This window comes from Rhincodon typus, chromosome 11, assembly GCF_021869965.1.
Source record: "Rhincodon typus isolate 14 chromosome 11, sRhiTyp1.1, whole genome shotgun sequence".
Lineage (NCBI taxonomy): Eukaryota > Metazoa > Chordata > Chondrichthyes > Orectolobiformes > Rhincodontidae > Rhincodon > Rhincodon typus.
In genome coordinates, this window is record NC_063342.1 from 62,233,224 (window position 1) to 62,246,370 (window position 13,147).

At 39.0% G+C, this 13,147-nt stretch overlaps 1 protein-coding gene across 1 annotated transcript in view; it reads right to left on the bottom strand.

The window, feature by feature from the left end:
* Positions 1 to 13,147, bottom strand: part of LOC109923641 (pyruvate dehydrogenase E1 component subunit alpha, mitochondrial-like) — a 31,352-nt gene that overhangs the window by 17,209 nt on the left and 996 nt on the right. Inside the window, exons 2-4 of the mRNA XM_048602721.1 lie at positions 4,246 to 4,314; positions 3,111 to 3,284; positions 1,648 to 1,774 (exon numbers count right to left, since the gene is read on the bottom strand). Coding sequence (XP_048458678.1) covers positions 1,648 to 1,774; positions 3,111 to 3,284; positions 4,246 to 4,314 — 370 coding nt within the window. The remainder of the gene's footprint in view (positions 1 to 1,647; positions 1,775 to 3,110; positions 3,285 to 4,245; positions 4,315 to 13,147) is intronic.

Sequence of the window (13,147 nt, forward strand, 5' to 3'; positions counted from 1 at the left end):
GTGAAAAGTCCCAACCTTTCCAGTCTATTTTTATATCTCAAACCCTCCATTCCCAGCAACATCCTGTTAAATCTTTTCTGAACCCTCTCCAAATTAGTAATATCCTTCCTATAACAGGGTGACTAGAACTGATCACAGTACTCTAGAAGAGGTCTCACCAACATCCTGGAACGTTAAAATGATGCTGTAACTCCTATACTCAAAGGTCTGAGCAATGAAGGCAAGCATGCTAAATATCTTAACGATGCTATCTACCTGTGACACAAACTTCAAAGAATTATGTACCTGAACAGCTAGATCTCTAGATTCTACAATACAACCCAGGGCCCTACCATTAATTGTACAAGTCCTGTCCTTTTTTTGTATTACCAAAATGCAATACCTCATATTTATCAATATTAAACGCCATCTGCCACTCCTCAGCACAGCAACTCAATCAAGATCTCGTTGTAACCTTAGATAACCTTCTTCAATGTCCACTATACCAGCAATTTTGGTGTCACCTGCAAACTTACTAAGCATGCCTCCTATATTCTCAACCAAATCAAATCAAATCAAATCAAATCATTCATTTAAATGACAAAAGTGGACCCAGTGCCGATCCCAGTGGAACAGCATCTGTCACAGGCCCGCAGTCTGAAAAACAACCGCCCACCACCACCCTGTCTCCTACAATAAGCCAACTTAGGATCCAATTGGCAAGCTCACCCTGAATCCCATGTGATTTAACTTTATTAAATGGTCTACCATGCAGAATCTTGTCAAACACTTTAAAGTCCAAGTAAACAATGTCTACAGCTCTGCCCCAATCTTTTTGGTTATTACATTAAAAAAAAACTCAAATCTAGTTTGAGAGAGACGATTTTCCTCACAAAAACATGCTGACTATCCCTAATCAATCCTTGCCTCTCCAAATGCACGTAAATCCTATCTTTCAGAATTCCTTCCAACAATTTACCCACCACCGACTTCAGACTCTCAGGTCCAGAGTTTCTAGACTTCCCCTTACAGCCTTTCTTAAGTAAAGGCACAATGTTAGCCACCCTGCAGTACTTTGTCCGTGTTTATAGATTATACAAATAATTCTGCTAGGGGCTCTGTAATTTCCGCCTTAATGTCCCACAGTGTCATGGGATACACTTAGCAGATCTTGGAGATTTATCCACCCTTATGCTTTCCACGTTCTTGTGTGCCTCTTTTCACCCCTATGTTGTGAAAAATGGCACTCTGTAGGAATCTGATGGAAGTTTCAGCTTTTAACTATATAAAAAAATGATTTGGATGAAGGAATATGAGTTGTTTATTCAAGTTTGCAGACAGTACTATGTTAGTGGACATTGACCGTAGTGCGGATAGGAGGAGGAAGTTACAAAAGGAAATGATAGACAAAATAAGACACATTAAAATTACCCTGTAATGAATATCAGAAGGTTGTAAAGAGCTGCTGTATTGTAAATGTATGTGTGAGAAAACATACTTTCTGTAGGAAAAATCAGATTGCCAGTTTCACACAGGGTAGCTCATACTAACTGCACAGCAGACTCGATGAACTGAATGGCCTACCCCTGATCCTGTCTCTTATGATGTGCGAGTGGTGCAAGTTCGATTCCAAACCACATTTGGTAAGGTTTGGTTTTCATAACTTACCAGTCAGTTCAGCTAGGATTTCTTTGACAGAGATGCCACGTGTGTAGGTGTAACCATGAGACCTGTAAGCTGTTATAAGGTGGTCTGTTGACTTGATTGCAGCCTCTATTCCAACACAGCAAGCCTCCTGGGATAAGAAATACAAAATTTTATAGTTAGTAGTTCATTTAATGAGAGCCATAATTCAACATATCACTTTCATAACAATCACCAGGTCTTCTGCCTGTGTGCACACAAATTACCTAGGCTTGTTCTCAACTGTGAGCTCCCAAGTATAGCTGCAAGTATGCTGAACAGTAATTTTAAAGTTCATTGAATACTGGAACTGCAATGGAATGACAGGACAGATTGTGTGTTGGGTCCAGTACAATTTAATACTAATTGACTACTATGACCAACTTCAATTATACCCTTAGCGCTCTCAAACAAGAGTTTTCATACTAACATTACTCATACAGAATCACAGAATCCCTACAGTGGAGAAACAGGCCCTTTGGCCCAACAAGTCCACACTGACCCCGAGAGCATCCCCCCATACCCATCCCCCTATAACCCACCTAATCTACACATCCCTGAACACTACAGGCAATTTAGCATGGCCAATCCACCTAGCCTGCACATCTTTGAATTGTGGGAGGAAACTGAAGCACCCGAAGGATTACAAAAATTACTGGTTTCAACAGAACTAAAAACTATATAGTTAGAAACAGAAAAACAAAAGTATGTGCCAAAATAAGACTTAATATGGAAACAAATAAAATAATTAGAAAGTGAGTAAATAGAAGAAAAAAAAATATAATCAATGAGGATGTAGCATATAAATAAGGAAATACACAATACAACAGTCAATCTAAATAGAAAGACAAACACTGGAGATCCTAGTAATTTGAAAAATAAAAACTGCTGCAAATGCTCAGGCTGTGGAAAGAGAAACAGAGCTAAGGTTTCATGCCAATGACACTTCTTCAGTCCTGATTCTGTTTTTACAACAGTCAATCTGACCATTTCTCAGTCTTTTTAATTGGCAGGGTTGACATGTGAGACCTCCCACTCTACTCCTCTGTGTGGGATGGGAAAGATTAATTCCCATAAACTTCTCTTGCTAGGCATTACATCTTAGGTTTCCAAATCTAATACTTAAGAGAACCTCAGCATAATGGTCTTTAAATATAAAGATTCGCATTTAAATCCCAGTGAAGAATACAACAGTACTATAGGAGAGAGATTTTCACTGCATCGTAGTTGTACAATTGTAAACAAGTAGATAAAACTGATTTTTCTACCAATTTTCTATAATTGGAATTTTTCCTGTGGACTTTCAAGAGAAACTACATTGAACATGTATAATTATTGAGATTCCAGGATCCAATTTTAATTAGGTGTAAATAGCTCATTTTATAGATGGTTTCTTTTAAACATTTCATTAAACCAGGCATTACATCAGTCATTTTCCCTATACATACTTGACCATCACACAAATGGCAGAACCCACGAATGATCTTCTGTTTGTACAGCTGATCTGCTTTAAGCTCCATACGACGAATTAGCTGCATTATCCGGTAGTATTTAAGGCCATCCTCTCTGGTCAGGACAACTGTGCTGGCAGGACCTTCTTCAAGACGATGCAAGTCACATTTCTATATTTAAAAATAATTCTTTATGACAAAACATCTGAAAACAGCAATACTGCAAGTATGTACCTAATATTAAACAGACTTTCTTAAAAACGCTAATGATTAAATGTTCTAAATATTGGGACTGTATTAAATCATTCCGGTACAAATGGGTAAATGAGTGTTTTGTAGCATATGGAGATATGATTAACTCCACACTGCCAGGTAGATCTTTCTCCCCCTTTTCCAACTTTCTACGTTCTACTTGCTTTCCACAAGGTAGTTTCACAATATGTTTCTCAGGTGTAAGAGTTGCCTTGTATTCCACATGTTCTCTGCATGTCTTGTTGAAGAAAGCAAGCAGGCTATTCAAAAATGAAAGGAAAGGCACAGGAAAAATCACGTCCTGTGTAGTATCAATTGGTGCTTAAACGTTTAACTTATTACAAATCAGCATTTATACCATACGACAGGCAAGGAATGAATTAATTGTACCCTTATAATATATTAAGTAAATTAACGAGAGGTCTCTGCGTTTTCTCTTTGTCGTCTGTTCTTAATAATACCATGCCCACAAAACATGCAAGAAAATTACAGCACAAAATAGCCAAGACGAGCTCCATTTATTGAATATTTCGACAAGGTCCTTCTAACTAAATGTATGTTTCTTCAAGTTTAAAATGAATATACAAACAACAATGCATATAGCATGTTTCCATTGATACATTTACTCCTTTGTACATCTTTTTTAAATGGTATCCTCATTTTACAATGCAAGGACTTTTTAGCTATGGTATTTTACTCCCGACAATATGACCCGAGTCACTGACGTACCATTACATCTTCATGTTACATTCTACGGGTATGAAGTTGCTTCTTTTTGCTAATGCTCCCATTTATTCAAACAAGGAAGCTTAAGACTTTACTTGAACTAGGATTAATATTTAATAAGTAACCACAGGGGAGAAATGAAAAAAAAAATTACCTTAATGTCAAACGATGCTTCAGATGCAAAATCTGCATAATTGCGAGATCCCACTAGAACTTTGGCAGGCTGAAATAAAAAAATAAACAGAATTCTAAAATCCAATGATGAATAACAACGAAATCAAATCCAGTGAGGCACACAGGCAAGTAATGCATCAGAAAGAATAAACTAGCGCCTGCAGATGGGTAAATTCAGCAGTCTCGCATTTCCAGCAAGAGTACTGTTAAACAAGATTGCAGTTTATTACAATGTACCAGCATTATCTTTTGCTCATTAGGAGACCCCACTCCCAACAGCAGTATCGGCACATTGCATTTCATTAGAAATGCTTTAGCAGTTTTACATGTACAAATTACTTTGAAGGAGAGCCATTCTTAATAGGCAGGATGACAAACAGTTAATCTGTTTCTGGTGATATTGAATCAATGAAGAAAATTGGCCTGGACATCAGAGTTCCCTGTTCTGCTATAAAAATATTATTTAAACCATCAGAACAAACCGACAGACTTTAGTTTTAACCCTATAATGTAGTACTGTACAGAGGTCTCAGCACAGATTATTTGTTCAAGAAAACTTAAGCCCTTAGCACACAGGAATATGTGGTGAGTTGAATCTAAAATTAGCTCAGTGATAAGAACAAAGGGTTGAAGAATGTTTTTGCAAATGGAAAGCAGTTTTCAACAGTGTTTCACAGGACTCAATGTTGGGTCTCTCGATACTTGCAGCATACATTAATGTTTTAGGTTTAAATGTAGGGAGGACATTTACAAAAATCAGCAGATACATAAATTAACCATATAGTTAATAATGGAGAGTTGGTTGTTGATTGCAGGATGACATCAATAGTTTGGTCGAGTGGTAAATGGAATTCAATCCAACAAAGAATGAGGTTATGCATTTGGGGAGGGCAACAACACAAATGAATACACAATGGTAGAGGGAGTGAGGCACCTTGGAGTACATGTTCACAAAAAAGTTCAAAATTCAGTTTAAGTTCAGAGTATTGAGATTTTTCTAACAGGCAGCAACTTATTTTCTAATATTTTGTAATTTACCTGTTCAGAGACATTATTACATATTCTGGAGCAGATTGGACTTGAAGCCAGGCTTCCTGACTCAGTGATATGCACACTACCATTGCACCATAACAGCTCGCTTATTGTGTTGCGTACAGGTTGAAGACAACATCTGAAGGGTCACATGATGGGAGGCAGTGAACAATCTCAAGCACTTCAGACCTAGAGGATTGTTGTTTGGGACCCTGTTGATAATGTGCTAGGAGTTAATTTAGGACAAGCTTCTTCTGTTTGTGTGTTTCTGGACAGTGAATGACAGAATATCCAGCTCTCTTCCCAAGATTTTTGATTGGCTCATTAGAAACAGCAGTTTGACTTGAACCTAATCAGATGCATTTTCATCGACACCTGGGAGATGAAATGAATTCTGAGTGTGATTGCTGTGTAGAATGCTTCCACTCACTTCAAACTTCTGGCAACTCCAAGCTTTTGGTATTCTGGTACTTTAAATTCTCCACCTTGCTCCAACTCTAGTCTCTCAATTCCCAATCCTGCTGCAGTGTGCCAATGAAGCTCAAAATAAGCTTGAGGAACTGCAGCTCAACTTTTCATTAATCAACATTGAATTTAACAATATTAGATAAAAACAGCCACCCAATTTTGTTGCCTTTTCGTTGATAGTTCTGCGTTTATTTTTGTTTCTCTTTCCCTGATTCAGTGAGCAACTACAGTTCACAATTCTGTGAATCACTGCTCCGCTCGACACAGTTGTCCTTTTTACCGTCATTTTTGCCTTGTACCAACACTTTTTTCTCATCTCATATCTGCCTTTCACTTTCTCACAAATCTCCCCTTTTGTTCTTTTTCCTCCCTCCTTTCGTTATTACAACTTGTTACATGTCAAACTTCCACTCAAATCTGAAGAACTTGGACACGAAATGTTAATGTTTCTCCATCCAAACATGCTGCCAGACCTACTGAGTTTCTCCAGCATTTTCTTCATATTTCCAACACCTACAGTATCTTGCTCTTATTATATCTCCCGTTCTAATTCTGATGAAATGCTAACTCAGTTCCTCTGAGCACTGATGCTGCCTAACCTGTTCCAACATACCGTTTATATTTTCACCATTCACAGTACTTTGCTTCTGGAAATAGTATTAACTATTCAATTCTTCAGGGCAAGGAAAGGCAAATTCATTTTCCAGTGGCCAGAGCGTCGTTTTACCAGAGTGTATGGAAGCCGAGTGTTGGGATTCTGCAGAATCCCTGACATAGCAGACCCAGGGAATTACTTGGGATATTAAAGATTCTGATGGGCAATTCCCCAATGCCTTAAAAAGTATTGATTTAAATCAGAGATTTCAGGATTCTGCTGTAGTTAAGTTCATAGTTAAACATTAAAACCTACACTTACTACTATGTATCTATTAATGTGACATTAACTCATTTTTCAGTCTCCAATCACACCTTCCTCCAGACTATCAAGACCAACACTCTCGATCACACCCTCATCCCCAAACTCACCATGCCACCTCCTCCTGTCCCTCCCCAAGGAATCAACACCGTTATCGCCCCAATCCCAAACAGGACTTGGCACTACCTCTCCCTTCCTGCAAGACCCAATAGCTCCTGTCCACTCAGGCCTAACCTCAACATTCAGTCTCTTTCCTAGCATCCCACACAACCAGCACATGAACATCACACAACCTATCCACTTAACCATGTCATAGGAACTATCAAAGTGGCTGCCTGCACTGTTGGACATTTAAATTATCAGAATCTCCTGCTACAAATGCAGAGAGAGCTCTTTCTTCATGTAAAGGAGCGGAGTGATAATCTGACAATGATTGCGACTCCTCAGAAAATTTGGCCCAATAGACTAGTGCTGCTGTTAGACAGCTTTCATCTTTTTTTGCTTTGGAAGTAAACTAAGTTACAATGGAGCTTGTTATAAGTTCAGCGTCTGTGGTTAAACTGAAAGTGCTAACAGGCACTAAACATTAGAATGCATCACAACTGATTGCAACTTGAATCACATTTTAAAACTACATTATTACGTACTACTTTTTAAACTTTAAGAGAAAGGATAACTTTGCATTAACACTTGTGTGGTTTTAACTTAAAATATCTCTTCAAATATATTAAGTACTTTAGAGATACACAGTATAAGTCAATTCTTTATTAAAGTGCACCATGGACAGGTTCGCAAACTCTGTTCGTACTGAAAGCCACTCAGGGACTCTAAGGGGAACCATGGCACTTGAACAAAAAAGAAAATAAGGTCAAAATGGACACAATCTTATTCAGGGATCAATGAGAATGGCAAAAGGTGAGTGACTCTCACTTCTCATTGAATCCCTATAAGTGTGGAAGCAGGCCATTCAGCTGGAGTCCACACTGCTCCACTGAAGAGCCTCCCACCCAGACCCACCCCTCTTCCCTGTCCACGTAACCCTGCATTTTGCATGATCAATTCAACTAGCCTGCACATCCCTGGACACTACAGGCAATTTAGCATGGCCAATCCACCTCGCCTGCACATCTTTGGACAGTGGGAGGAAACCGGAACCCGAGGAAACCGACACAGACACAGGGGAGAACGCGCAAACTCCACACAGACAGGCACCTGAGGGTGGAATCAAACCTGGGTTCCTGGTGATGTGAGGCTGCACTGCTAACCACTAAGTCACTGTGCCATCTCAGTGCTCTTTCCTAACGTAAAAATGAAGCGGAGTGGTCATCAGTGTGATCATCACTCCTCACAAAATCCACCCACTGTTTCAGAAAACTCTGGGCACCATGTTGTTAAAGATGGAAAATGGAAGGGAAGCAAAATTCATGCAAGATTTCTATAGATTAAGGCTTACTGCCTTGGACCATGCTCCAGAATTATGTCCATGTGACTTTGTCTTTTACACATTCAATTTACCATTTATAATTATTCTGCAAAGATCTGCTGGGCTTATTATCAAATGACAGAAAACATGCAAACAGAATTTTACTGATAATATAAAATTAATACTTAATATATTCATAGCCAGTTCTGAACAAAAATCTACACACATGCAAATCTGACGCTGAAATTCTCTCTTGCCTGCTCTCTCACCAACTAGTAGCAGTCAAAAAGACGGGCTCAAAAGACTCAAACCTCTACAAGAATATGGAGCCACATAGAAGCATTATTGTTTTTGTGTTATTTAAATGGACACAATTAACCTTCCCTCATATTACCAGCAAACCAGCCTTGAAAGTCATCCAGGCTTTAAGTCATTCAAGGTCACCCTCAAACACAGAACTATAATAAATGCATATATGAGTGGCCTCTACATGCCTGACATTTAACAAAAACAATGCCTCAGTCCTGCATACAAAACAACTTAGCAAATCTGGATCTTGTAAAGTCAATGGTGCAACATCTAAATTTGTGTTCAAGGTGCAGAGCGTCAATGCTTACAAATTTCTCAATCTACCCCATAACCACATCATGCCCTCCCATATTCAGATTCAGCACGTCAGGAGTAGATTAAAGCTCCAATTCTGTCTTTATTCGCAAGCACCATTCACTGACTGCGCCACTTCCATGTTCAAATTAAGCACTTTTGCATACGTGAAATAACCAACAAGGGAGCTCAGTGCAAACATGTTGCAGAATCTGGAATGTGTCAGATTACTTGGAGTTTAAAAAGCTTTACTTTGATGTGCTCAGTTGCACAATGATAACTGTTTACATTCAAGCAATACACTTCACTGAGGTAGCTAAGAGACATTGATCTTATCAGACTCCACAAAAACAGTTCCCACATTAAGGTTACAGGTCAAAGTCACTCCATAATAAAGCCCCTTACGTTTAAATAAGCAAAACCAGTACAATCTCGAATTATTTTAAACAAAGTAACCCTTTCTGATAAGTAAACACAAAGTCACCATTGTCCCAGGGGACCACAGGGTTGCTTTCTAAATCAGAGAGAGATGACTTGTGGTGGATTGAACCAGAAGTCACCATTCCTCAGGTGAGGGGGGAGATTGAGAAGCTGAAGCCTTCATGGTAACCTCGGATGATGCAGGAATTGACCCCAAGCTGACATTATTCTGCATTGCAAACCAGCCACCCAGAAATGAGGAGCACCACTACAATTTACATTGATGGTTAAATTCAAAGTTCTATTCTAAAACCAGAAGTAGTCCAAGTGTATATCGTTCAGCAAGAATCTGAAATGAATTACAGGGAATAGAATCCGACCAAGGAAGTCAGGCAATATCAGACAGCATAATAACAGAGGATAGTGGTTTATCATCATGAAGTGATGTCACATTTTATCCAAATATAGAATTCTGTCTGCTTTCTTCCACCAACCCTACTCCTGTCACTTTGGAAAACAGGGAGGAGGCTGTCTATTAAGAATGAGTATTAAACAGATGTGTGACATGGAGCTCATTGTTTTTCAAAAGTACTCATTTTGCATTGCAGTTCGATAATGTAATGTAGAACAAATGACTACAAAAGATGATAATCGGAACTAGCTTCAGCTCCAATTGCACTAATTTAAGATTGACAAAACAAACAAAAAAGTGTAGGATAATCCTAGTTCTAAATAAACTTGTAAACAATTCCAATGGTAGATAAAAACATTCTGAAGGTATAGCTGCTGAACAAGAAATATAGGTAAGAATTACAGGGGACGGCCACTTCTAAGAAAAGCGGAAATCCAATCCCAAATATAAATATATCCCATAGGACAGTGGGTGACATGGGGGCTCAGCAGTTAGCACAGCTGCCTCACAGAACCACTGACCTGAGTTCAATTCTAGCTGTGGGTGACCATCTGTTTGGAGTTTACACGTTCTCCCCATATCTGTGTGGGTTTCCTATCTCAGTCCAAAGATGTGCAGGTTAGGTGGACTGGCCATGCCGAATTACCCCAGAGAGTCCAGGGATATGCAAGCTACGTGGATATTCCATATAAATGTGGAGTTATGGGGTTAGGGTGGGATGCTCTACGGAGGGGTGGTGAGCCAAATGGCTTCTTTCCACACTGTAGGGATTCTATGACATAAAACTCCAGCACATTGCATTTTCACAGAAACCTGCAGAAAGGGACAATTAATACTACTTACTTGGCTCGTGATCACAGTGCGCAATAAGTTTAATTCAAATTCCCCTTACTTTTTCACAAAGGCATCATGCCGCAATTTCCAAGTACATTTAAATTTGACAGGAAACAGTAGCAGCAGGACTGCTGAGGTTTAGCTAAACCCAATGAGAATCTTTAGAAATGGGAAATGACTATTCAGCCCTTTTTAATACAACATTTACCTGCCTTTTCAACGTATCATTCAATCTTACATTGCTCCATAAACAGTAGTTTATTGAAAGTTATCATCTGTTTCAGGTGGTTTTTCCTCATTTTGTTCCATTATTTGATTACTCTTTGAATGAAACTATTGTGCCCAACTTTGCTTGTCTTTAAACATACATTATTCTACAGTACAAAGCCTTTTCACTGCAAACTACACAAATTTGTTTGCTCAAGCCCTTCTTAAGCTGGACATTTGCTGCCACAGGAGAAAGCAGAAAAGGTATCAATCTGTGGTCAGGAATTTTGTGCATTTGTAGTTGAGGGTTTTACTGAATCATTCCATTAAATATATAGCTCCTTCAATTTTGTTCTGGCATCATTTTTGGGCATGCTGATTTGGCTCAGTTTTAAATTTCAAATTAGGCTTAAAGAGAGCATTGCTTTGAGATCAGAAAGTTGCATGCATTATTTGGATTTAAACAGAGCACAATCTCAAAATTAATGTTTGATATGATCAAGGGGATTGGTGATGACAAATAGATCAGCGAAAGACTTCTGGAACTCAAGGCATATTTGCCTGATGAACAGATCTGATCAATGCAATTTCATATGGAGAATTGAGATGCAATACATTGTGGAAAGAACAATAAGCAACAGGAGCATATCCTCAGTGGAAACATACCGATTAGCTTTAACTAATTCCGGAAAGTATGAGAGAAGGTTGATCAGACCATGAGAAACAGCATGTTGGGCCCTCTACTGCAGGACACTGAGAACAAGAATGAGAATTGATAAACTCATGCAATTGTTTGGTTAAGCCACAGTTTGCGTATAATATAAAGACATCAAATGGAAGGACACCAGCACAAATTCAGGTGTTACAATTTTTTAAAAACTGAAGTTTTAATGTTGAGCATTATCATGAAAATTCTTTAAAATTCAAAAGGAAATAAAAATTTTAGAAGAAGATTTATCAATTGACCATATGGCAACGCTGCAGATGCAACTTTACACAGAAGCAATTGCAGAGGACTGGACAGAGTAGACAATGTAAGATTCTCTCAACTGGAATATTAAAAACTGCTGTACAAACTCTGACCTATAAACAACGGCATAGGAAATGTTTATAACCACAAGGCAAAGCACTTACCCAGTTACAGATACGACTGCAGTGGGCAATGGTGCTCAAAAGTCTAACAGTCAAGACCAAGAGAGATTGGGTTAATCCATTTTACAGAAATTATAAAAGGGATTTAAGATCTACAAGAAAAGTAACAGGCAAATATCTTCTCACTTAGCTTATAAGAAGTACTTTAACATCCACTTTGAACACTTTGCTTGCAACACACTGACAAATTTATACGTACTACAGAGCATTTAGGGTGCCGAACAGATCAACATTGCTGTTTATACTCCATGACACTGCTCTCAGTCTTCTGTATCTGACTTCTTCAAATTATGCTTCTACAGTAATACTTTCTCCTTCATGTGTTCATCTCGCCTTGCCTCAATACTTTTCCACATTCTAAATATGTGGAGATTCTTTTGGAATCACTTCACATCCTCCTCATTTACTTTCCATCTAACTTGAATATATTACAAGCAATCCTCTCCAAGTCACCGATAATGGATTGTAAACAGCAGAGGGCTAAGCACTAATATTTGTGATAGTCCAATAACTACAGCCAGCTAGCCCAAAACTGAACTTCTATTTGTGCTGTTTTCCATTGATTAAGCAATCCTCAACCTAATATATTATTTTCAATCCACGTGCTTAGATTGATAAACATTTAACATGAAATACGTTGAACTACAAAAACACAATATCAGACTCTGCACCACATTCTTTAATCCCTCCCAGGACAAAGTACATGCAGCCACGAGGGACAACCTGGAGCACTGACTCCCTTATGCATTCTATTTTGTGCCACGCTGATGGACAGAAATGAACAACCAACCAGGAACTAAGAAACTCCCATCTCCCAGCCGGAACATAACCATATGAGATGCATGTTTAGGCAATTATATGTTGGATAACCTGGAGACTCAACCATAATTGCATTGTTATTTATTTGACTCAGGCTCCTGGGGAGGGGCAGAAGAAAATACCTCAGCACTTTCTTGTGAAAGTTAGCAAGGATTAAATAGAATGAAACATATTTGAAGGCCTCATTCCCCCGATCCCTCCCATCCCCAACCACACAGAATGCTAAGTACCACAATGAAGAAAGTGAGTTAAACAAAGAGTTGCTAATGTTACATTTACCACTCACTGGGATGAAATGCCCTTGAAGCAGTGGCGACAGGGATAGAGCTAGAACTCAGCTGCAAGAGGTATTTACCTTCTGCCTCGGAATATTGAAAGCAACACCATTTGCACCAGAGATAAGAGTGTGGAACTGGAGGAACACAGCAGGCCAGGCAGCACCAGAGGGGCAGGAAAGCTGATGTTTCAGGTCGAGACCCTTCTTCAGGAATCATTCGTATCAGCGCAGCTGTGCTCAGGAAATGCTTGGGGGTGGGAGAGAAAGGGTGAGCAACAGACTGAGCAGAAACAGAGTGTGGGGAGCGTTTGTTGGGGGG